General features: G+C 38.7%; 3 protein-coding genes across 6 annotated transcripts; all 3 read left to right on the top strand.

The window, feature by feature from the left end:
* The first annotated feature begins 2,782 nt into the window (after positions 1-2,782).
* On the top strand, positions 2,783-5,863 carry LOC103416613 (mediator of RNA polymerase II transcription subunit 15a-like). The gene is made up of 7 exons (XM_029099463.2): positions 2,783-3,041; positions 3,378-3,510; positions 3,655-3,766; positions 3,946-4,039; positions 4,546-4,616; positions 5,079-5,153; positions 5,418-5,863. Exons 2-7 carry the CDS (start codon positions 3,401-3,403, stop codon positions 5,655-5,657), a joined length of 702 nt encoding a protein of 233 aa, XP_028955296.2. The 5' UTR covers positions 2,783-3,041; positions 3,378-3,400; the 3' UTR covers positions 5,658-5,863.
* Positions 5,864-6,969: 1,106 nt separating this feature from the next.
* On the top strand, positions 6,970-15,954 carry LOC103429764 (mediator of RNA polymerase II transcription subunit 15a-like). Of its 4 annotated transcripts, none has more exons than XM_070818076.1 (12): positions 6,970-7,214; positions 7,556-7,688; positions 7,815-7,926; positions 8,107-8,227; positions 8,420-9,931; positions 11,682-11,743; positions 12,127-12,201; positions 12,464-13,837; positions 13,971-14,315; positions 14,721-14,915; positions 15,006-15,094; positions 15,453-15,954. In XM_070818076.1, the coding sequence occupies exons 2-12, from the start codon at positions 7,579-7,581 to the stop codon at positions 15,658-15,660; spliced, it is 4,203 nt and encodes a 1,400-aa protein (XP_070674177.1). In that variant the 5' UTR covers positions 6,970-7,214; positions 7,556-7,578; the 3' UTR covers positions 15,661-15,954. The 4 variants fall into 4 exon arrangements, with proteins under 4 accessions (XP_070674177.1, XP_070674175.1, XP_070674178.1 ...); XM_070818074.1 differs by having other exon boundaries at positions 11,673-11,743; XM_070818077.1 differs by having other exon boundaries at positions 6,988-7,214; positions 8,107-8,200; positions 11,673-11,743.
* An 839-nt stretch (positions 15,955-16,793) lies between these two features.
* LOC103446911 (mediator of RNA polymerase II transcription subunit 15a-like) lies at positions 16,794-22,308 on the top strand. Its single transcript, XM_017335050.3, has 9 exons — positions 16,794-16,942; positions 17,624-17,746; positions 17,830-17,941; positions 18,061-18,181; positions 18,578-19,989; positions 20,123-20,467; positions 21,014-21,211; positions 21,306-21,394; positions 21,740-22,308. Exons 2-9 carry the CDS (start codon positions 17,646-17,648, stop codon positions 21,945-21,947), a joined length of 2,586 nt encoding a protein of 861 aa, XP_017190539.3. The 5' UTR covers positions 16,794-16,942; positions 17,624-17,645; the 3' UTR covers positions 21,948-22,308.
* The last annotated feature ends 1,519 nt before the right edge of the window (positions 22,309-23,827 follow it).

The raw sequence follows: 23,827 nt of genomic DNA, 5'->3' as shown, positions 1-23,827 counted from the left end.
GAGGACTTAGAAGAAGTACTATGGATATTGGCTTTATTTAACATAAGAGAAACCACATGGTTGGTTGGATGACCTAACCTATGGTGCCAAAGCTGAGATTTAACAAGCTGTCCCAGAAAAGCTGTTGCAGGTAGAGGACCGTGTGAAGTACCGGAGTTGAGATAGGACAGGGAATGAATAGGATAAAGTCCATTACTACACAACCCTTTGTAGAGAATCCTCCCTGTGGCCTTGTCCTGAATCCAAAAACAAAATGCATCAAAGATTAGCCAACAATTATTATCAAGGCAGATCTTATGTACTGACAATAAATTTTGTGTTAGCTTAGGAACATATAACACAGAATTTAATTTGATTGGTTGTGCTGGAGTATGAATGGTAGAATTCCCAATATGTGAGACTTGTAAACCTTCACCATTGGCAGTTTGTATGGTCTCATTGGTCGGATAAGGGGAGGCCAGGGATAAGTTGCTCATGTCAGCCGTCATATGATTGGTTGCTCCTGAATCAGTCAGCCAAACCTGTGGAGGTGCAGATGGAGTGGCAGTTTGAGGTGTAGAATTGAACATAGTGTGCATAGCATGCATTGGAGATTGCTGTAGCTGAGGGGTATGTTGCTGTGGAAACCCTTGATATGAATACTGAGAAGAAGGAGACAGCATGTGATGGTTAGGAGGGGCATATGGAAACCCAGATGAATGTGATACCCGAGGAGAACCAATGTAATTAGGTCCCTTATCATTGTAGAAACAAAACCAAGTCAAATGATTTGTTTTCCCACAAATTTGACAGCCATGCCTGTCAGGAGGCTTGGCATCACAAAATGGAGCAGTGTGACCACCACTGTTACATAACTGACAGGTAAGAAACGAAGGTGTGGATGAAGGCCCCATGGAAGATATAGGAGAGTGACCAAGAATACCGGATGCATGAGAAGATGAAACAGGCGCTGGACCTGAGTACACAGGTCTGGGATTGAAGAATCTGTGTCCCTGATACTTGCCTTTGCCCTTATTTTTATGCCCATTGAACACCTTGTAACCGCCAGAGGCAAATTGGGATTGACCATGAGTATTGCTAAACAACTGTGACGAGGATGATGCATTTTTAGACTGAGAATTAGCAACCATAGCAGTCATAAAGGGTGCAGCCGAATGATTCTCAACAATGACTTCTTCAGCAAGTAACTGTGCCCTAAAATCTTTCAAGGAAATGACACTTTCACGACCTCGGATGACACAACGAAAGGTATTGTATTCAGAGGGCAAGCCATTAAGAGCTAATATTACAATATCCTCATCCTGAAAGAACACTCCAGCAGCTGACAAATAATCCCTAGCTTCTTTAATTCGTTGGAGATAAACAGAAATGGAATCAGACCCCTTTTTAATTGTCTGCAAGTTCGACTTCATCTGAAAGATACTTGTTTTGGAGACAGTAGAAAATTGCTCCTTTAAACGAGTCCAAAGATCTCTCGAACTTTGACTCCCAATAGCACATGACATAGCCACAGGTGATAGTGTCGCAGTAATCAATTGCATTATAGCCCTATCATGCATTCTCCAAATTACAAAAGCATCATTCTCAGTAGAAGTAGAAGAAACAGAGGGATTCATACCAGATTCACCAGTTTGTGAGAGAGTTGGAGACGGACAAGGATTCAAGCCATCCACAAAACCCATAATACCATTGCTTTCCAGCAAGAGTTGCATCTGAAAATGCCAATTAAGGTAATTGGAGTCATCAAGCTTGACATTAACGGAGGTCGAGATCGACGAAATAAGATTCGTAACCGGAGATTGAAGTAACTGAAGTTGAGATGCAGTCACCATCGTTTACACAAGATTGCAGATTCGTGAATTTCAGTCAGGAATTTTCACAAACACTTGATGAGCACTGCTCTCGGACACTTAACCAGAAATCGATTACAATGAAGAATCGACAACAAAACCGTATAAACCACAAGGACGACTCAGTCCAATCAGAAAATCAGAGAATATCACAGATAAGAAGGAGGAAGAAGCGGAAGCAAGAAGGATCGAAGATCACGCGTCAGCATCAATGGCGAGTGATACCATGTTAATCTTCATGAATTAGTCAATATATCTTTCTATAATCTTTCTATACAATGCAAGAACTAGAGAGAGAGAGTAGAGATAGAGAGAGAAGGAGTTTCTGTAGAATATCTTTCTTATTAATCAAGTAAACTAACAACCTTGCCTTATATAGGCAGTTACAACACTAGTACTAACTAACTAATACAACAAGATTGTGACAAGTGTCACAATCATGAACCATTGAATGTATATTCTAACAGTTAGGCCATTTTTAGTTGGACTACTTTAATATGAGTTTTATACTAATCATTAAACAAAACTTATAACATGATTTTTTTATTAAAACTAAAACATTTCAGACCATTTTCATTAGTTTTTCTATAAAAAAAAAACCTAAAAAATCAGACATTGGTTAAAATGGGATATTTGTTGTCTCTCCCTTCCTACTTAACTAAAAAGACCACATCGGACGCATCAGGGCTGGTCTGGTATTGATGTGCTTTGAAAAAAAAGCTGCTGTAAGAATAAGCGGTTGTAAAATAAATCAGTAGAGTGTTTAGTAAACTTTTTTGTAAAAGTGCTTTTGAAAAAAAAAAAACAATCTGATAGTGGGTCTTTTCATTAAAGGAGTACTCTAACCCTGTATGTTTTGAAAAAATACCAGTTTTCCAAAGCTGCAAATAGCAGCTTCAGCTTTTCCCTTTAATTTCAGCTTATTCTCTTCCAAAATAAACCTCTTTTTCTTCCGTTTACCAATCATCTAAAACTCCTGCAGTTTTTTTTCATGGTGCTTTTTTTTTTTTTAAGTCACTCCCAAACCATCCCCTCAATCCATTAAATCTTGTCAAAGTTTGAAGCTTTTGAGCAAGAACCCTCCTTCCTTTCCCAATCCCTCGATTTCCCAGTTCTGCAATTTCTCCATTGTTTCACTCCAGGCAACCTGAACCTTTCAATCTTCAATTCTCCTGTTCTGAAACAAAAGAGGTAACTTTTTGGTCAAATTTTGTTGGGTTTTTTGTTTTAGATGTTGATCGATCGTGGGTTTTGTCGGAAATTCGTTATTGTTTTTTGTTTTTTTGATTTGATTGTGTAAATCGTATCTGGTTTTCGATTGTATGTGAATTGCAAGTTTTGATTTTTCATGGCGCCTAAACCGTGTTTAGAATCAGCTTGAATGAATGCAATTTCTGAAGCAAAAAAACTGCCTGCGTAATTATAAACTGTATCGTCGTTCAAATAGCTAGCTCTTGTACGAATTTTTGTGCCCTTTTCGTAGGTTTTCGTTGAAGTTGCTCAGTCTTGTGCTTTTGTTTTTGGCAGTTTTGTTGGGTTGATTGGATTTGATGGATACCAATAAGTGGAGGCCTTCTCAAGTTGGAGAGGCCGCCATGGATGCCGGCGATTGGAGGAGTCAGCTGCAGGCTGATTCAAGGCAAAGAATTGTCAACAATCTGTAAGTGTTTTTCTTTGTCGATTCTTTTTTGGTTTCAAGCGGTAGTCTAATTTAGCGTAATCTAATCTAAACTATGGCGAGAGGACTTCAAACTTAAAACATATTGGTAGTCAGTAACTGGTGTTGATTTTATTGCATGTATAGAATGGATACGTTGAAGAGGCATTTTCCCTTCTCCGGACAAGATGGATTGCAGGAACTCAGTAAAATTGCTGTAAGGTTTGAGGAAAAGATTTATACTGCAGCCACAAGCCAGGTGCTTCCATAATACCAGAGTTCTTATTTCTTATGGTGCATGAAATGTTTGTGTACTTAAATACTTACCTATCTATTACATATATGACTTCTTAAAAAAATGTTGTATATGTTTGAACTTTCTTCATATTTTGGATAGAACTGTATTCTAAATTTAGCATGGATTTTTTTATTTTGTAGTCGGATTATCTACGGAAAATTTCTCTGAAGATGCTCACACTGGAGACCAAGTCTCAGAATTCAATGGGCAATCCTTTACAATCTAACTCTGCTGGTAACAGTAAAACAACTATTGAAAACTGCCCTTTTCTCTCTTGGCTACCTTTCTTCTTGATGGTTGATCTGTTGCGAGAAATGTTCGTTCTTTTTCTTAATTACTCCCGCATTTCTTAACTGAGATGATTCGTTCTTGATATCTTTATTCGCTTGTATTTAATGGATCAAATGATGAGTACAAATGACATTTATTGTTTTCTTGTTTTGACGCTTGTTTATATGGTGTTTATTCTTGCTATTTACTTGAGTAGGGTCTTTCGGTATGCAACCCCAAGTCCCCAATCAAGGGCAAAATTGCACCTGAAGTCTTCCCATAAAAAAGTAATTGCTGTCATAAGCAGAAAGTAGGAGCAAAATTGCACCTCAACTGTTTGGGAAGGATAATTTTCCATATCAATGTTTTCCATGCAATGCTTTTTTTGTTTCTTTCTCATTTTTAACCCTCGTGTTCAAATTTCATTTTATGTGCAAACATTGACATATATATCTCTCTATATTTTGTAGCTTCTCTAGATTCCTCAGCTCAGACTGGATATGCAAATGGGGGTGATTGGCAAGAGGAGGTCTATCAAAAAGTAAGATGTCCTGACTTCTTGTCCATTTGATGGCTTTCACATACAACATCTAAATATAAAAACACAAATTATTTGGCGTGGGGGTGGGAATAGAGCTAAGGTCGTACCCAGTGCACAAGGCTCCTGCTTTACGCAGGGTTTGGGAGAGGTGAATGTCGGCTAGCCTTACCCCCATTTATGGAGAGGCTGCTCCCAAATGGGGGTGGGAATAGAGCTACTGGAAAATAATTATACTAATGCCAAAATTGCCTTGAATGGGGATTTTGAAGAATTACATGCTAGTTAAGATTCCTTGTGGGGCAGCTTTGTTAAGCTACCATCGGTTGGGAGTTAATTAAAACTTGCTTCATTAGATACAAGCATACATGAATTCATGCTGTCTGAATTCATGAGTATCGGCAAGCATGTAGCTGCAGCAAAGTTCTTTCTAATCATCTTTGTATTTATAACTTTCATTTGCAGATCAAAGTCATGAAGGAAAGGTACGAACCCGAACTAAGTGAAATGTATCATAAAATTGCTACTAAACTCCAGCAGGTATGTAATCAATTCAATTTTTTCTTCTCTCATAATTTGTTGCTTGAACTTTTAGCAATAAGCAGGGCTTTCCCTGCTAGGTTATTGTGGTGCTGCTCCTTGATAGATTCTACCTTGATCTCCCTTTTAATTATTATACCCATGTAGACCGTCTACATGGGATTGTTACCTCACCAATAATGCTAATAAGATTTCGCAACAAAGTTGTTACTCCTTATATTGCCATTCTTTTGCTTACTGACGTCTGTTCTTTCTGTTTGCCAGCACGATTCTCTTCCACAACAACCAAAGTCAGAGCAGCTTGAGAAGCTAAAAATGTTCAGAACCATGTTAGAGCGCCTCATATCAATCTTACAGGTTTCCAAGAGTAACATTTCACCTGGTTTGAAAGACAAGTTGGGTTTATTTGAGAAGCAGATAGTAAATTTTATTAATACAAATAGACCGAGGAAGCAAGGTCCTCCTCTGCAACAAGGGCAGCTCCCCCCACCTCCTCATATGTAAAGTGGATTGCACGGTTGTTGAGAGGCTGGCGAGCTTCAACAAAACGAAGAAATCACAACCGCAACCGCAAAATGAATGGACCGCATTTTGAAAGATTTCAAGCTATTTGTCAATAATTAATTAAAGAGACTGCATTTTTATAACGTTATTTGTGTGTTTGGAATGATTTATCATCAGTTTTACTTTTATATGATTGAATTAGAGGAGATCTCTCTCTCTCTCTCTCTCTCTCTCTCTCTCTCTCAGACCACAAAGGCCCCCTCCAACCTGAAAAGGCGTCGTGTTTGCGCATCACATCTTTTCTATCAAGTTTGTCAATTGTTCCAGATGCATCATCATCTTTTCCATATGGTTTTTATGCTCCTTTGGTCTGAATTTCCATGTTCTCATGGCCTCATACGCTACTTCAGCTTCTCTCCTCCATTCTCTGAATAAAAATGTGATGACTTTAGAAGGGTAGACGATATCAATGTATTGGCTTTTGTTAGGGGTGAGGAGGTTGTTTGGGGTGCGTAGACATAATTGTTTTTCGTCATTATGGTAAAGCGTCATCTGCATGTATTGACTTTTGTTAAAGAGAACAAAAATTGCTATACCTAGAGTTTGGTTGTATTCTACCTTTGTACTAATGGTTTTTTGATCTCCATTTCGTCGGAGGAGGTAATGGTTTCAAAATCTCGCGGGACAAGAGGTTGTTATATTGAACTAAAGAGGACATTTGGATTTCATGCCAATCACATGCAAAATCATTTAGATTCTTACATTTATTAACACATGAAAATGAAAGTTACATGACGCTTTACTATATGGAATCTAATACCAAAATGGTCAAGAAGCAGATTAATTGAGGAATAATGAAGTAGATTAATTGAGGAATAATTGATCTCCTCCTTGTTCTGTCTTCATTGAAAAGCAATAAAGTGAAAAGTTATATAACTAATAAATTTAAAATAAAAAAAATATAAGAAAATCAGTCTATTTACATCAATAATGCTAAAGACAAACTTATTACACCAACTATATATAGCAGTTTCTTATTTAGTACAAATAAATAAGTTTCAAAGTGATGATATAAGACATAAAACTAACGAAATGTTAATACATTAATTGACGTTTAAAAGTTAATTCGCGCATTTGAGCGCGTACCAAGAAGCTAGTTATAAATAAGACTACTTTGTTCTTTTGACTCGGTTGGAAATATTCCTATCCAATTGGGATTTGACAAGAAAGCCTAGGATTAGGATAAAGTGGTAAGTGGCAACTTATAAAATCCTAAGGACAATGGTTTTATTGTCTTTTTGTCCCTAAAAAATTCAAATTTAAAAAAAAAAACCTAAAAAAAAAATCAGACATTGGTTAAAACAGGATATTTCGTTGTCTCTCCCTTCCTACTAACGCATCAATCCATTAAATCTTGTCAAAGTTTGAAGCTTTTGAGCAAGAACCCTCCTTCCTTTCCCAATCCCCCGATTTCCCTGTTCTGCAATTTCTCCATTGTTTGACTCCAGGCAACCTGAACCTTTCAATCTTCAACTCTCCTGTTCTGAAAGAAAAGTGGTAACTTTTTGGTCAATTTTTGTTGGGTTTTTTGTTTTAGACGTTGATCGATCGTGGGTTTTGTGGAAAATTCGTTATTGTTGGTGTTTTTGTGATCTGATTGTGTAAATCGTATCTGGTTTTCGGTTGTATGTGAATTGAATTGCAAGTTTTGATTTTTCATGGCGCCTAAATCGTGTTTAGAATCAGCTTGAATGAATGCAATTTCTGATGCAAAAAAAATGCCTGCGTAATTATAAACTGTATCGTCGTCCGAATAGCTAGCTCTTGTACGAATTTTTTGTGCCCTTTTCGTAGGTTTTCGTTGAAGTTGCTCAGTCCTGTACTTTTGTTTTTGGCAGTTTTGTTGGGTTGATTGGATTTGATGGATACCAATAAGTGGAGGCCTTCTCAAGTTGGAGAGGCTGCCATGGATGCCGGCGATTGGAGGAGTCAGCTGCAGGCTGATTCGAGGCAAAGAATTGTCAACAAGATGTAAGTGTTTTTCTTTGTTGAACTTTTTTTGTTTCAAGCGGTAGTCTAATCCAGCTTTGCTATTATGAACGCTACCCCCATTTTGGTAGTCAGCAGTAACTGATGTTGGTTTTATTGCATGTATAGAATGGATACGTTGAAGAGGCATCTTCCCTTCTCCGGACAAGATGGATTACAGGAACTCAGTAAAATTGCTGTAAGGTTTGAGGAAAAGATTTATACTGCAGCCACAAGCCAGGTGCTTCCATAATACCAGAGTTCTTATTTCTTATGGTGCATGAAATGTTTGCGTACTTAAATACTTACCTATCTATTACATATATGACTTCTTAAAAATATGTTGTCTATGCTTGAACTTTCTTCATATTTTGGATAGAACTGTATTCTAAATTTAGCATGGATTTTTTTATTTTTGTAGTCGGATTATCTACGGAAAATTTCTCTGAAGATGCTCACAATGGAGACAAAGTCTCAGAATTCAATGGGCAATCCTTTACAATCTAACTCTGCGGGTAACAGCAACAGGCCCCCTGATCCGGGTAAAAACAACTAATGAAACGTTCTTTCTTTTTCTTAATTATTCCTGCATTTCTTAACTGAGATGATTCGTTCTTGATATCTTTATTCACTTGTATTTAATGGGTCAAGTGATGAGTACAAATGACATTTATTGTATTCTTGTTTTGATGCTTGTTTATGTGGTGTTTATTCTTGCTATTTTACTTGGATAGGGTCTTTTGGTATGCAACCCCAAGTTCCCAATCAAGGTATGCAATCCCAAGTCCCCAATCATGGGCAATCACTCTCTATGCCGTTACCAGCTAATCAATCTCAAGGACGCCAACCACTTTTATCACAGAGCATTCAGAATAACATTCCACCTGCTGGAGTTCAAAGTTCGTCTGGCTTATCATCTGCACTACCTCCTTCTTCCGGTTTAACCCAGACTCCTATCCCAAGTATAGGTGGACAAAACCCAAACATGCAAAATATGTCTGGAAGTTCACAGAATTCATTAGGGAATTCCATGGGCCAGGGGGTACCCTCCAATGTCTTTGCTAATTCTCAAAGGCAAATGCCAGGAAGGCAACAGGTAGCTCCCCAACAGCAGCAGCCGCAGCAATCCCAGAATTCCCAGAATTCCCAGCAGTATATGTACCATCAACAGATGCAACATTCGCTTTTGAAGCCAAAATATCAGCAGGGAAATATGCCACAACTTGTGCAACAGCAACAGCAACAGCAACAGCAGCAGAACCTTTTACAACCGACTCAGTTGCAATCTTCCCAGCAATCTGTTATGCCAACATCGTCTGTTATGCAGCCTTCAGTGCAATCATCTCTCCAGCAGAATCAACAATCTGCTATGCAACAGTCATCACAACCCATGCTTCCGCAGCATTCACAGCCAGTTCTCAGGCAGCAACAGCAGCCTCAACAGGTAGCTGTTCATCAACAGCAAACACCAATGGCACAACAGCCAATATTAACCCCACAGCAGCAGCAGCCGCAGCTTATGGTGCAACAGCCAACTGCTTCAAACTTGTCCCAGAATCAGATGATTGGACAACAAACTAATGTCGGGGATATGCAGCAGCAGCAGCAACAGAGGTTACTAAACCAGCAGAATAATGTTTTAAACCTGCAACAACAGCAACAGCAACAGCAACAGCAGCAGCAGCAGCAACAGCAACATCAACAGCAGCAGCAGCAGTTAATGGCTCAGCAAAGCAACCTTTCTAATATCCATCAGCAACAATTGGGCCCGCAGAGTAATGTTACTGGGTTACAGCAACAGCAGCAAAGCAACCTTTCAAATATGCATCAGCAACAGTTGGGCTCTCAGAGTAATGTTACCGGATTACAGCAACAGCAGCACCTTGGAACTCAAAGTGGTAATTCTAGTATGCAACCAAATCAGCACTCTGTACACTTGTTGCAACAATCCAAGGTTCAGGTGCAGCAGCAACAACATCCGAATGCATCTAACATGTTACCGACTCAAGGACAGCAGTCACAACCGCAAGCATCACAGCAACAAATGATGTCACAGATTCAATCACAGCCTGCACAGATGCAACAAATGGGTTTGCAACAGCAGTCAAATCCACTGCAACGAGATATGCAGCAAAGGCTTCAAGCATCAGGTCAGATATCAGGAACCATGCTTCAAGCTCAAAATGTAATGGATCAGCAAAAGCAGTTATATCAATCTCAGAGACCTCTTGCTGAGACATCATCGAGTACGATTTTTGCACTTATGCACTTTCCTGATTTTATGCATGTGCTTTCATGATATCTGGATTATCATAGGTGCACATTTTGGACGGAATCTTATTTTATTCTTATTTTACTTTTGTATTATGTGATTTGGGTCTGTTTATCATATTGTATTATAGGTAATACTGTCATTTTTATGTCATTAATTTGATTTTGTTATGAAAATGGTCTTTATTATATGTTTTTATGGGGCACACTTTTTTTTTGGATGACCTTGGTAAATATATTGTTTTGTTGTGGTTGCCAGATGTAGGTGTCTAGACTCTCTATGGAAGTAGTCTAATTTTGGAATTTTATCTTTGCCATATATGACTTCTTGTATTAAAATGTAACATGGATGTGCATTGGACTTAGTCAATAGAAATTTTTATGCCTGGCTATCTTGCCAAGTAGGTGTGTCCCATCTTCCCACCACATGTTCGTTGTCACCATCACTTTTAAACAGATGCATCATACCTCTCTGTCAAACATGAGGATTTCTGTTCTTTTCCAGAACTTCAGCATCTAACCATCATGGAATGGAGAACCAGAGTCCTATGCAAATATCTGGTCAACTTAAACTATAGTGCTAAAGCAAGCCTTGGTCTTTCTTGATTTCTTGCTTTTCTTTTTAGAGGTTGATATGTGTAGTGGTAGTGTACATAAAATTTTGTGATTTATATTTGGTAATTGGATTTATATAAAAGGAACAGAGTTAGTCTTGTATATTGCAGCACAGGGGAGGGAAGATAAAAAGCTAAATCCCAAACTGAAAGAAAAATAAATTCAAAGTTAGTCTTGTATTCTGAATATCCACAGGGGAGGGTTGAGTAATAGAGATTGATGTGGTTATATAATCTAAAAGTAAAATCCCACAAGGAAATGAAATAATTATTGCAAATAATAATCCACAAGGATAAGGAAATAGTTATTAAACCCGACTATATATATATATATATATATATATATATATATATAAATAGCCTAGTTACGAGTTTTGTGCCTACACCTCAAATTAGGTATACGGACCACTTTAGTTACTGTAAGTTTACCTTTCACCTCTTGTGCTTAATGTTTACAATCAGAGTTCTTTTGAGTGATTTACTGGTGAAGGCTGAAGCTTCTGTTGCCTTGATTTTAGTTTTTGTATCTTTGTCTTTTCATGAGCTATGGTGATAGAGATGCTGTTGTGACATAATGTTAACCCATTTCTTCTTGATAACTCCACAATTACTTTTAAACAAAGAAATAGAAACCTTGAAGTCTTCCCATAAAAAAGTAATTGCCCTCATAAGCAGAAAGTAGGAGCAAATTGCACCTGAATTGCCTTTCATACCTTTGGGTTTTGAAAACATGGGTTTTTACTTTTTATTCTTCTGTTTTGCGTCTATTGGTTTATAGATAAAGAGCTTTCGGTGGACTACTGTGTTTACTAAATATGGCTGCCCATGGATGTATTTTCCCCAATCTAGTGCATGCATGGTCCTGTTCCACTGGCTCATGAAGCTTCTTGTCTGTTCTTAGATTGCTTATGATGTATGGAATGATATTTATATTTTGTTTTACAAAAAATACATTTCAACTGTTTGGGAAGGATAATTTTCCATATCAATGTTCTGCATGCAATGCTTTTTTTTTTTTTTTGTTTCTTTCTCATTTTTAACCCTCGTGTTCAAATTTCATTTTATGTGCAAACATTGACATATATCTCTCTATATTTTGTAGCTTCTCTAGATTCCTCAGCTCAGACTGGACATGCAAATGGGGGTGATTGGCAAGAGGATGTCTATCAAAAAGTAAAATGTCCTGACTTCTTGTCCATTTGATGGCTTTCACATACATCTAAATATAAAAATAAAAATTATTTGGCGTGGGGGTGGGAATAGAGCTACTGGAAAATAATTATACTAATGCCAAAATTGCCTTGAATGGGGATTTTGAAGAATTACATGCTAGTTAAGACTCCTTGTGGGGCAGCTTTGTTAAGCTACCGTCGGTTGGAAGTTTATGAAAACTTGCTTCATTAGATACAAGCATACATGAATTCATGCTGTCTGAATTCATGGTTGCACGCACAGGCTCATTTCCATTGGCATTGATGTTATGATGGTGTCGGCAAGCATGTAGCTGCAGCAAAGTTCTTTCTAATCATCTTTGTATTTATAACTTTCATTTGCAGATCAAAGTCATGAAGGAAAAGTACTTACCCGAACTAAGTGAAATGTATCATAAAATTGCTACTAAACTCCAGCAGGTATGTAATCAATTCAATTTTTCTTCTCTCATAATTTGTTGCTTGAACTTTTAGTAATAAGCAGGGTTTCCCTGCTAGGTTATTGTGGTGCTGCTCTTTGATAGATTCTACCTTGATCTCCCCTTTAATTATTGTCCTCATGTAGACCATCTACATGGGATTGTTACCTCACCAATAATGCTAATAAGATTTCGCAACAAAGTTGTTACTCCTTATATTGCCATTCTTTTGCTTACTGACGTCTGTTCTTTCTCTTTGCCAGCACGATTCTCTTCCACAACAACCAAAGTCAGAGCAGCTTGAGAAGCTAAAAATGTTCAGAACCATGTTAGAGCGCCTCATATCAATCTTACAGGTTTCCAAGAGTAACATTTCACCTGGTTTGAAAGACAAGTTGGGTTTATACGAGAAGCAGATAGTAAATTTTATTAATACAAATAGACCGAGGAAGCAAGGTCCTCCTCTGCAACAAGGGCAGCTCCCCCCACCTCATATGCACTCCATGCAGCAGCCACAGTCTCAAATTCCTCAAGTGCAGTCTCATGAAAATCAAATGAACCCTCAGTTGCAAACAATGAATTTACAAGGTTCTGTGCCAACAATGCAGCAGAACAATATGACAAGTTTGCAGCAAAATTCAATGTCTTCAATATCTGGGCTTTCAACATCACAGCAGAACATGATGAATTCATTGCAGCCGAGTACAAATTTGGATTCAGGACAGGGAAATGCACTGAACTCTTTGCAGCAAGTTCCGGTGGGATCTATCCAACAAACTCCTGTCAGTGCTCCCCAGCAAGCTAACATGAATGGTTTGTCATCACAGAGTGGGGTTAGTATGCTTCAGCCAAATATTAACTCCCTTCAGTCAAATTCTGGTATGCTTCAACACCAGCAATTAAAACAGCAGGAACAGCAAATGCTTCAGAATCAACTGAAGCAACAGTATCAACAGCGAATGCAGCAGCAACTGATACAGAAGCAGCTGCAACAGCAACAGCAACAGCAGCAGCAGCAGCAACAGTTGCAGCAAGCAAAGCAGCAGCTTCCGGCGCAGATGCAGGCGAACCAACACCAAATGCCACAACTTCATCAAATAAATGATGCAAATGACTTGAAGATGAGACAGGGGATGGGTGTTAAGCCAGGGGTTTTTCAGCAACATATATCCGCAGGCCAGCGTGCTTATCCGCATCAGCAGTTGAAATCAGGATCTCCATTTCCTATTCCATCATCAAACCAACTCCTTCAGGCTGCATCTCCTCAAATTTCACAACATTCTTCTCCCCAAGTTGACCAGCAGAATCTACTGACTCACCCAAAAGCTGGAACACCATTGCAAACTGCCGGTTCACCTTTTGTCATCCCATCTCCTTCAACTCCCATGGCTCCATCCCCCATGCCAGGGGATTCTGAGAAACCTTCCTCACTACCAAATGCTGGGAATATCGGACATCAACAAACAGCTGGGGTGGGAGCACCAGTCCAGTCCCTTGCAATTGGCACCCCTGGGATATCGGCATCTCCTTTGCTTGCTGAATTTAGTGTACCAGATGCTAGTCATGTTAATGCTTTGTCAACTATTTCTGGCAAGTCGAGTGTTACCGAGCAGCCTCTTGAACGCTTGATTAAGGCGGTTAGTAAAGTGGTTCTTATTACATATTTCTCTTTTTGAGTACTGTAATGATGTTTCAGTGCTTACCATCTAAGTTAGTCTTTTCCTTCCCTCACTTGTGCTTAAATTAAATTTCTGTATTTTGAACTTGCAGGTGAAATCGATGTCACCTCATACATTGAGTGCATCTGTCAGTGACATTGGTTCAGTTGTTAGTATGATTGATAGGATAGCAGGGTCTGCCCCAGGTAATGGATCTAGAGCGGCAGTCGGTGAGGATTTGGTTGCGATGACAAAGTGTCGTCTGCAAGCAAGAAACGTTATGACTCATGATGGATCAAATGGGACTAGGAAGATGAGGCGCTACACTAGTGCCATGCCCTTAAATGTTGTGTCTTCAGCTGGCAGTATGAATGATAGTTTCAAGCAGTTGATCAATTCAGAGACATCTGACCTGGAGTCAACTGCAACATCTCGTATCAAGAGGCCTAGGGTTGAGGTATTAATCATTTTTTTTATACTCACTAGAAATTACATCTGCTTTAACTTCGGGCAAACTTAAAATAATTAAAGTTTCACATTAAAAATGTATATTTCCAGCAAGACTTCAAAGCTAGTTGTTTTGCTGTGCACCTATGCATACACTTGATGTGACTGGAGTGCTTTGGCAATTGGTACATTCTGAGTTGCATTTGCCTGCGTGCGAGTTAACTGTTCAAGATGCTAACTTTTGTTGAACGATTATTTTTTTGGGGTGTGTGCATGTCACTATGTCTGTCCATTGCTGATCTGGACTCAACGTTGCTTATTTAAAGAATTCCTTTCTCGGAGCTTTTCAATGTCTGACAAAAAATGGGCTTTTCCTGCTTCTTCCTTGGACATAAGTGTGTGGCTTGTCTTGCAGGCTAATCATGCTCTTCTGGAAGAAATAAGAGAAATAAATCGGCTGCTTATCGACACAGTTGTTGATATCAGTGATGAAGATGTTGACCCTAGTGCAGCCGCTGCTGAAGGGGGTGAGGGGACTCTTGTCAAGTGCTCTTTTGATGCTGTGGCTCTCAGTCCAAGCTTGAAATCACAGTATGCTTCAGCACAAATGGTGGGCTCTCAAATGTTAATGCCATGAATATTTTACATTTCTTCAAAATATTAAATGTATTGTATTTACTTGGCTTTTAATATTTTGCAGTCACCAATTCAGCCATTAAGACTGCTTGTTCCCACAAATTACCCCAACTGCTCTCCAATACTCTTGGACAAGTTTCCAGTTGAAGTCAGGTGAGAAAATAAGGATTCTGACTTTAGATGTTGCTGCTGTTACATAAACTAAGAGACCTGGCATTTCCTACTGCGCATTCTCAGCTGTACGGGCTTGTGCCCTTTTTCTTTTACCGCCTTCTGGTGAAATCCTATTTCAAATGTTATCTTTTCTCGATGGAAAAAAAGCTCATTAGATGCATGCTCTGTTTCCCAATTCAATTTATATCTTGTCTCATTAAAAGTATGTGGTGCCATGACGATGAGACAGAATGTCTCAATTATTTTTTCGTTCTCTTAAGAGTTTTATATACTCATTTTGGTTTCACGTGTTAAATTTAAAAGCCTAAATTTGACTGTAAATGTTCTACTTTTACAGTAAAGAGTATGAAGATCTTTCTGTGAAGGCCAAATCGATGTTTAGCATATCTCTACGAAGCATTTCACAACCCATGTCCCTTGGGGAGATAGCAAGGACTTGGGATGTTTGTGCACACGCAGTTATTTCTGAGCATGCGCAGCAGAGCGGTGGAGGAAGTTTCAGCTCAAAGTACGGGACATGGGAGAACTGCTTGAGCGCTGCTTGATCGATCCTGTATTTATCCTTGAACAAAGGTATTCCGAGGATTGTTGTGTTAACGGCGATGATATTTCGCTGTGATGTTTGAAGCAGTTTTTGGATAGTCTATAGGCAGACATGTATAGGAGGAACTTGCCTTGGTCTGTTGTGGGAAATAATCTTGAGGGATTTATTTAACTTCTTGTTGGTTTTTGTTGAAAATGCGGCCTTAAGCCGCTTTGTGCCGTCTGTTTGTAAAGAATACTGTATCAATATTTTCCTTTGGTTGTTTATAAGATGGGGATATCCAAGTAGAGAGTAATTGAGCTTGGCAGAGTCGGGTGAGATCAAAATACACGGAGTCCTATGTTTTTGTAAAAAAACCTCTATGAATGGCGTGGTCGAACTCATGTTTTATCTTTATTTGGTGATGAGAAGTGCTAGCATTAGTGACGCATGTCACACACTTAACGCATTTTGACACCTTGATCAATGTGGGTCTCACAATGGGTCCCGCACTCATCCACCTCTCGTAGCACATCAGCTACGAGAGGTTCTTGGGTACGACACCTCCAATCCGGGTGGTGTTGGGGGAAGGCGATCAAAAGTGGTCAGGATAGCATGACAAATTAGGGAGGTGGGGTAGGGAATGATTTTTTGTGTCTGGATATGTATGGGTGAGATGGTCCGGAAATCAGACCTTAGAATTTCCCATCAATACTAATACTCCTTATGCAATCACATTTAGCAGAGTTTCACATCGGAGATATAACAAAATAATAGACAGTGAGGGAGAGGATTGTTGTCCTTGCACCACGGCGTGGGTTCGGACTCTGTTGGCTCTAACATCTAATCTAACAAATCTATCGTTTGACAAAAAAAAAAGATATCACTGATAACATTTTTGATATAACCCAACGGACAGTATTAGGAGGTTAAGTTTGGAATAATATATCAAAAACTTTTATGATATCACTAATAACATTTGACACAATAATGACAAAATAAAGAGTAAAGTGAATAGTACCAGGATTGACTTTTCAGTGTAAAAATATGATTTTTGAACAGTACCGGGAGTTTTACGTTAAAGTTCATAATAATAAATAGATAGAATATTGGCATTTCCAATAGAGAAAAACAAAAAACAAAATAAATCTGAAGAAAAAAAAAGACTTGTTCCGCACGCATCAATTTGAATTCGAGTCTTTGATCCGGATCCCTCCCTTTCTGCAGTTTTCCTTTGAATTTTCATATCGCTCCAGTTCAAGCTGCCTGCATTTTTCAATCTCCAACTCTTCTCAAAGAAAACGGTAATTATTATTTTTTGTCAAATATTTTGTTTTTCTTTTGAATTTTAACCGAAAACACCATTGTTGTGCATTTTTATGTCCTCTGATTCTTGTAAATCGTAATTTTGTTTCAATTGCATACGAATCGAAAGTTTGGGTTTTTGTTTTTCATCTGTGAATTTATGGATTTTATATTGGGGATTTTTCATGACGGAATCATGTTAAAAACCATCTAAAATTGATACCTTTTCTGACATTAAAATAATAAAATGCATTAATTTTTTTGAAATTATATCATCCATCGAATAATTTTATCAAATTTTCTACAAATTTGGTAGGTCTCAATCGAACTTGCCCAATCTTCAAGTCTTCTCAAGAAAAAGGGTTTTTCTTTGGGGTTGATTTTATATTCTTTTGAAAATTAATCGATTAGGGTTCTGTCATTGTTTGTTAATTTCTTTTTTCTTGTCCTCGGATTGCGTAGATCGTATTGGGTTTTCGATTGTATGTGAAAATTGTAAGTTCTAAAACAAAATCATGTTTAAAATCAGTTTAAACGGATATATTTTATGGAACAAGAATGCCTTCATATTTAGAAACTCTATCATCCTTCAAATTTATTGAATTCTGTACAATGTATGAGCCCTCTTAAGTGTGTTTCATTTGAAAGTTGCTCAATCTTGTGTTTTCTTTGTTTGACAGTTGGTCGGGTTTCTTGCATTCGATGGATACCAGCAATCGGAGGACTACTCAAGCTGGAGAGCCCTCCATGGATTGGAGGAGCCGGCTATGGCCAAATGCAAGGCAAAGAGTTGTCAACAGGACGTATGTGTTTTTGTTTTTTAGATAACTTGCCGCGTTGAATTATTTATCATGAACTCACTGTTATTTGTTATGAACATGTAAAGAATTGAATTGTTGAAGAACCATCTTCCCGACTCTGGTCAAGCGGCATTACAAGAAGCCAAGAAAAATGCTATAAGCTTTGAGGAAACGGTTTACACTTCTGCCACTAGTAAGGTACTTCCGCACCTCTCTTTGGCCGTAAATTTAATTCTTCGTGGTACATGACGTGTAAGGGTACTTGCATATGTTATGTATTCTAAGTTTAGCGTGCCGTGGACTGGATTTCTGTGCAGTTGGATTATCTGAGCAAAATTAATCTGTATTTGCACACATTGGAGACCAATTCGCAGAATACAATGGCCAAATATTTGCAATTGAACTCTGGTAGTAATAGCAACAGGCCCCGTGATCCAGGTAAACAACTGTGAAAACTGTGCTCCTATTTCATGCACCTCCATAGATTTGAGTTACTCTGTCAACTACCTCCTTTGTCTCCCAGTATGCGTGCTTTATGAAATGGATGAATAGTTTTTTGTATTCGACATAATGAGAGAGAAGCTCTGCCATTTCCTTGATCATGACATTTCTTACCTGAGATGAGATTCATAGTTGATATATGTATCTGCTTGTATCGTGTAAATTCAAGACTCGAATCTAGATGGTTGCTATGTACATTTTTTGTTAACAATTTTCATTCCTTTAAAGCAACGGATCACATGTTGAGTGTGATGGTGTTTATGATCTTGGTTTGACACTTGATTATTTATGGGGAAATGTTTATTTGGTGTTCTTTCTGTTTTATTTGAGTAGGGTCTTTTGGTATGCAACCCCAAGTGCCAAATCAAGGGCAATCACTCTTTATGGCGTTGTCAGCAAATCAATCTCAATCACACCTACAAGTGTTAGCACGGAACATTGAGAATGAAATTCCACCTGCTGGAGTTCAAAGTTCTGCTGGCTTTTCATCTGCAGTACCTACTTCTTCCGGTTTAACCCAGGCTCCTATTCCAAAAATAATTGGACAAAATTCAAACATGCAAAATATGTCTGGAACTTCACAGACCCTTGATATGATTTCTAATTCTCAAAGCCAAATGCAACAGATATTTCCACAACAGGAGTGGCAGGAGCAGGGATATATCCCAAAACTTGTGCAATCTCCACTAGAACAGCAGCAACAGCAACCAACTCAGTCGCAGTCCTCTCAGAAATCTGTTAAGCACATATTAAATCTTAACAAACCTTCTGTGGTGGAATCATATCTATCTAGTCTTCAACAGAATCAACAATCTTCCATTCATCAGTCAACACAGTCTATGGTTCAGCTGCATCCACAGTCAGTTCTCGGGGGTCCCCAACAAGCAAACAAGAATGCCTTGTCATTACAGAGTGGGGTTAATACGACACAGGAAATTGATTCCCTTCATGCGAGTTCTGGTATGCTTCAATACCAGCATATAAGACAAGATCAAGAAGAGCAAATGCATCAGAATCTACTCAACATACAATTTCAGCAGCAACAGATGCTGGAACGGCAGCAGCATCAGCAGCGATCACAACAGCAAGCGAAGCTGTTGCAGTCACACCACCAAGCCCTGCAGCAGCAGCTACAGAAGCAGTTAGAGCCGCAAGAAAAGCAGAAGCTTCCGGTACAGCTGCAGGTGCATGAAGAACAAACACCAAAGGTTCATCAAATCCATGATGCAAACTTGAAGATGAGAGCGGGAATGGATGTAACGCCAAGAGTGGTTCTTCATCAACATACCTTCACAGATTCCCCTCAGCAGTTGAAAGCAGGATCTCCAGTTCCTACTTCCTCAACCACCCAGCTCCCTCAGGTTGCATCTCCTCAAATTTCGCAACATTCTTCTCGACAAGCTGACCAGCAGAATCTAGTGACTCGCCCAAAAGCTGGAATCCCTGGTCATTCTGCAAGTTCACCAATTGTCATCCCATCTCCTTCAACTCCCAGGACTCCATCCCCGACGCCAGGGGATTCTGAGAAACCTTCCTCACTCTCAAATGCTGAGAATGTTGGACATCAACAAGCAACTGGTGTCGGAGCACTGGTCAAGTCTGTTGCCATTGGCACCCCTAGGGTATCAGCCTCTCCTTCACTTTCTGAAACTAGCAAACCAGATAGTCCTCATGTTAATGCTTTGTCAACTGTCTCTAGCAATTCGAGTGTTACAGAGCAGCCTCTTGAGTGCTTAATTAAAGCGGTTAGTAAAGCTGTCTTTTTGCTTCTCACTTTATTGGAGTGGTTATAATGATGTTTTAGTAAATACTCAGCTCTCGTTTTCCTCAAAGTTTTCCTGCAGTAGTGTGTGACATAAAATTTCTGGATAATTTTAGGTGAAATTGATGACACAAGATGCATGGATTTCCGCTATCAGTGACATTAGCTCAGTAGTCAATATGACTGATATAATACCAGGGTCAGCACCAGGTAATGGATCTAGAGCATCAGTTGGTGAGGATCTGGTTGCGATGACAAATTGTCGTCTGCACGAAAGCAATGTTATGACTCGTGATGGAAGAAATGGGACTAAGAGAATGAGGTGCTCTTCTAGTGACGTGCCCTTAAATGTTGTGTCATCTGCTGACAGTACGGATGATAGTTTCAAGCAGTTGTCCAATTCAGAGACATCTGACCTAGTGTCAAATGCAACATCTCGTATCAAGAGGCCTAGGACTGAGGTACTAATATTTTGTTTGGTATATACTTCTAAAAATGACTGCTGTTGCAGTGGTAAGGCTGTGATTGGGCCCTATTAAATAGGTAACTTGCATGAAGAAAATGAAATATTGTTAAGTGTTAAGCTAGCTAGTTGCTTTTCCGTGCACCTATGCATACACTTTTGATTGCCTGGAGGGCTTTGGCGCATCATGAGATGAGGCATTTGTTTCCATGTAAGTCGGCTGTTCAAGATGTTTCCTTGTTTTTGGATTGGAGAAGAAAAGAAATATTGTTGAATGAAGTTATTGTGGTTAAGAAAAATAAAACAGCATTTGAGGGCACAATGTTTCTTTTTCCTGTGAGGGGAGAGAAACGGAGAAAAGAGAGATAAAGAGATTCATTATTCGATCAAGGATTTGCCGAATCAACCTTAACATATATCCTACATTGTTGGTCTTTAACTTAATCTTGTTTTTCTTTTTGAAGAATTTCCCATCTTGGTGTATTTCAATTTCTGGTCAATAGGCTTATGTTCGTCATTGGACATAATGTGGCTTATCTTGCAGGCTAATCATGCTCTTTTGAAAGAAATAAGAGAAATAAATCGGCAGCTTATCAACACAGTCGTTGTTAGCAATGATGAAGATGTTGACCCTAGTGCAGCAGCCACTGCTGAAGGGGATGAGGGAACCATTTTCAAGTGCTCTTTTGAAGCTGTGGCTCTCAGTCCAAACTTGAAATCACAGTATGATTCTGGGAATATGGTGGGCTCTCGAACGTTAATGCAATGACTTGTTACCTGTCTTCAAAATATTTTAACTTCATATTCACTCGCCTTTAACATTGTGCATTGTGCAGTCAAAAATTCAGCCACTAAAACTACTTGTTCCCACCAATTATCCAGAGTCCTCTCCGATACTCTTGGACAAGGTTCCAGTCGAAGTTAGGTGAGTAAATGAGGACTCTGACCTTACATATTGCTGCTGTTACATAAACTAAGAGATGTTGTACTTCCGATTGTGAATTCTTAGCCATACGGTGCGGGCTTGTGTCTTTTTTCTTTAATCTGGTGAAATCTTATTTCGTTTCAAAAAGACAATACCCATTAAACGCATGCTTTATTCCCCAGTTCAATTCATAGTTTGTAAGTAAAAGTTATGAGATTCCTCAACAGTCAAGCAAAGGATCGATTAATGTTTTTCGTTTCAGTTTTGAGATTGTAAACTTATTTTACTTTCATGTGTTTAATCAAAATGTTTTTCTTATGATTTGTCTCTAATTTACTTTGACAGCAAAGAGTATGAAGATCTTTCTGTGAAGGCAAAGTCAAGGCTTAGCACATCTCTACGAAGCATTTCACAACCCATGTCTCTTCAGGTGATAGCAAAGACTTGGGATGTTTGTGCTCATGCAGTTATTTCGGAGCATGCGCAGCAGAGAGGCGGAGGAAGTTTCAGCTCAAAGTATGGAACATGGGAGAACTGCTTGAGCGCCGCTTGATCATTTCAGCAGACCTAAACAAATCTATCTTAAGGGTGGTTATCTTGTTATGAGAACCGTTATGCAAAATTTTCTTCCGATGTTTCGCTGTGATGATTGAAGCAGTTTTTGGATAGTCAGTGGGCAAGCATGTATAGGATAAACTTACCAGAAGTAAATAATATTGGGATAGATTTTAACTTCTCCAGAGGTTTGTTATACTTTGAATACTGTAAATCATCTGTGATCGCCTGTATGTTTTCGTTGGCTTGAAAATGCCACGCAATGAATGCAATTTTTTCCGACATTGATCTGTTTGTAAGTTTGTATAAAGCATTGTGTCAATTACTCAATATTCAGTGAGGAATTTCCAGTGGTTACACTTTTAAGCAATGCAGAAATACAGGTCGGATCATCAGGTTCAATTCCAGTTCAGATGTATAAAGTTTTCACTACTATCGTACTCGTATTTTGATGGAAAGTGCACCGAACAAAACTAGAAACATCAAATAAACCGACGCGCAGAGGACAGTTGCTTATATTGTATAGCGTTTGATAAGAAATTTGGAGAGAACAAAATTTGGAACACCTCTTGTATCTAAATCGATGAACGATGTTAGAAAAAGCACAAATGCAATACATGCCATCAACTGGCTTTATTTCAAACCCAAAGACACTGAGAAAAGCACAACTGCTGCAAACTTACAGCATGCATACATGCCAACAATTGGATTTATTACAAACGTAAACAAGACGACGAGAAAAATGCAAATGCAGACCGGAAGCTGGCCTGATTGTGCTCAGATCAATTTGTTCTTCGTAGCAATCGCGGCAGTTTTGTTCTATGTCTTTGATGGCTTTAACAAAGTGGTGTAAACCAGTATTCGGAGTTGGATTGCGCTCCAGCAGGCAAAGCAAGTACCATGATTTAATTCTTTCCAGCGTTTGTAAGTTCAATCCACGGTGTAATGGTCCAATTGAAAGTAATTCTGGAACATAAACTTTGTCGTTACCATTTTGCAACACATTAGGAACTCTAAATAGAGAAAGCTGAGCTCGCAACGGAGATTGCTGCTGAAATCTCCCTTGAACGGAGGATGCTAGCGCTTCATATTCATTCCTCCTCCCATTATTCGCTGCCATCTCAGGTCAGTTCATCTGCTTTTTATGTAGCAAACACGTAAACTTTTACAACCAAACACGAGAATTCAAGCTCACCACTAATTTTACTGTGCTTTGTTTATGTAACACTTCTTCACACTGCTTCTGATAAACATCATATATATATATATATATATATATGTATGTAAATATCTGTAAATATATACACACACACATGTATATGTATGTAAGTGAAAAGAAGAAAATATGAGAGAACATTCAGACCGGGTCGTATAAGTCTATGTAGGGGATCAAAACTTGCGCAGAGATGATCAAATTTCGAAGCAACAATCCTCCTTGCAGTCTCTTGCTTGGATTTAGAGCATGATCTCCATATCTCATGCAGGTCGGAGTCTTTTTGTTTTTTCTCACTGGGGAGAGCAGAAGGAGAACGACGGAGAAATTGAAAGATGTCGAAGTATTGTAACAGTGTACAAAGAGACTTATATGATCGAAGGACCGAGAACACCTGAAGAAATTTCATTACTTAGTACTTACACCTATGACGTATATGATACATCGGGCATGACTAAACGAACTCCAATTTGGAAGATTTTTGTGTAAGAATGATCCTTTAATGTAGATGAAGAAATTCAATAGATCCGATTATGAAATCTATACAAAAAAGATACGTTATTTGAAAGTGGTGGAATGAGCTCATTCCAAGGAGAGAATGCAATCATTATCCAAAAAGTAGTCGGAATCGTTCAATTTCTTAATCTTCATTTGAAGATCACTAC

Source organism: Malus domestica, chromosome 03 (assembly GCF_042453785.1).
Source record: "Malus domestica chromosome 03, GDT2T_hap1".
In the NCBI taxonomy this organism is placed as follows: domain Eukaryota; kingdom Viridiplantae; phylum Streptophyta; class Magnoliopsida; order Rosales; family Rosaceae; genus Malus; species Malus domestica.
The sequence above is the reverse complement of the archived record's forward strand: the minus strand, read 5'-3'. Positions and strand labels throughout refer to the sequence as shown.

Bases quoted from the DNA above. Each gene is read 5' to 3' on its own strand.
- LOC103416613 (XM_029099463.2), top strand. From the start codon at position 3,401: ATGGATACCAATAAGTGGAGGCCTTCTCAAGTTGGAGAGGCCGCCATG. The intron at 4,040-4,545 runs GTAACAGTAAAA...TATATTTTGTAG, and splicing joins TTTACAATCTAACTCTGCTG to CTTCTCTAGATTCCTCAGCT. The intron at 5,154-5,417 runs GTATGTAATCAA...TCTGTTTGCCAG, and splicing joins TTGCTACTAAACTCCAGCAG to CACGATTCTCTTCCACAACA.
- LOC103446911 (XM_017335050.3), top strand. From the start codon at position 17,646: ATGGATACCAGCAATCGGAGGACTACTCAAGCTGGAGAGCCCTCCATG. The intron at 17,942-18,060 runs GTACTTCCGCAC...ATTTCTGTGCAG, and splicing joins ACACTTCTGCCACTAGTAAG to TTGGATTATCTGAGCAAAAT. The intron at 21,212-21,305 runs GTGGGCTCTCGA...TGCATTGTGCAG, and splicing joins AGTATGATTCTGGGAATATG to TCAAAAATTCAGCCACTAAA.
- LOC103429764 (XM_070818074.1), top strand. From the start codon at position 7,579: ATGGATACCAATAAGTGGAGGCCTTCTCAAGTTGGAGAGGCTGCCATG. The intron at 9,932-11,672 runs GTACGATTTTTG...TATATTTTGTAG, and splicing joins TCTTGCTGAGACATCATCGA to CTTCTCTAGATTCCTCAGCT. The intron at 15,095-15,452 runs GTGAGAAAATAA...CTACTTTTACAG, and splicing joins AAGTTTCCAGTTGAAGTCAG to TAAAGAGTATGAAGATCTTT.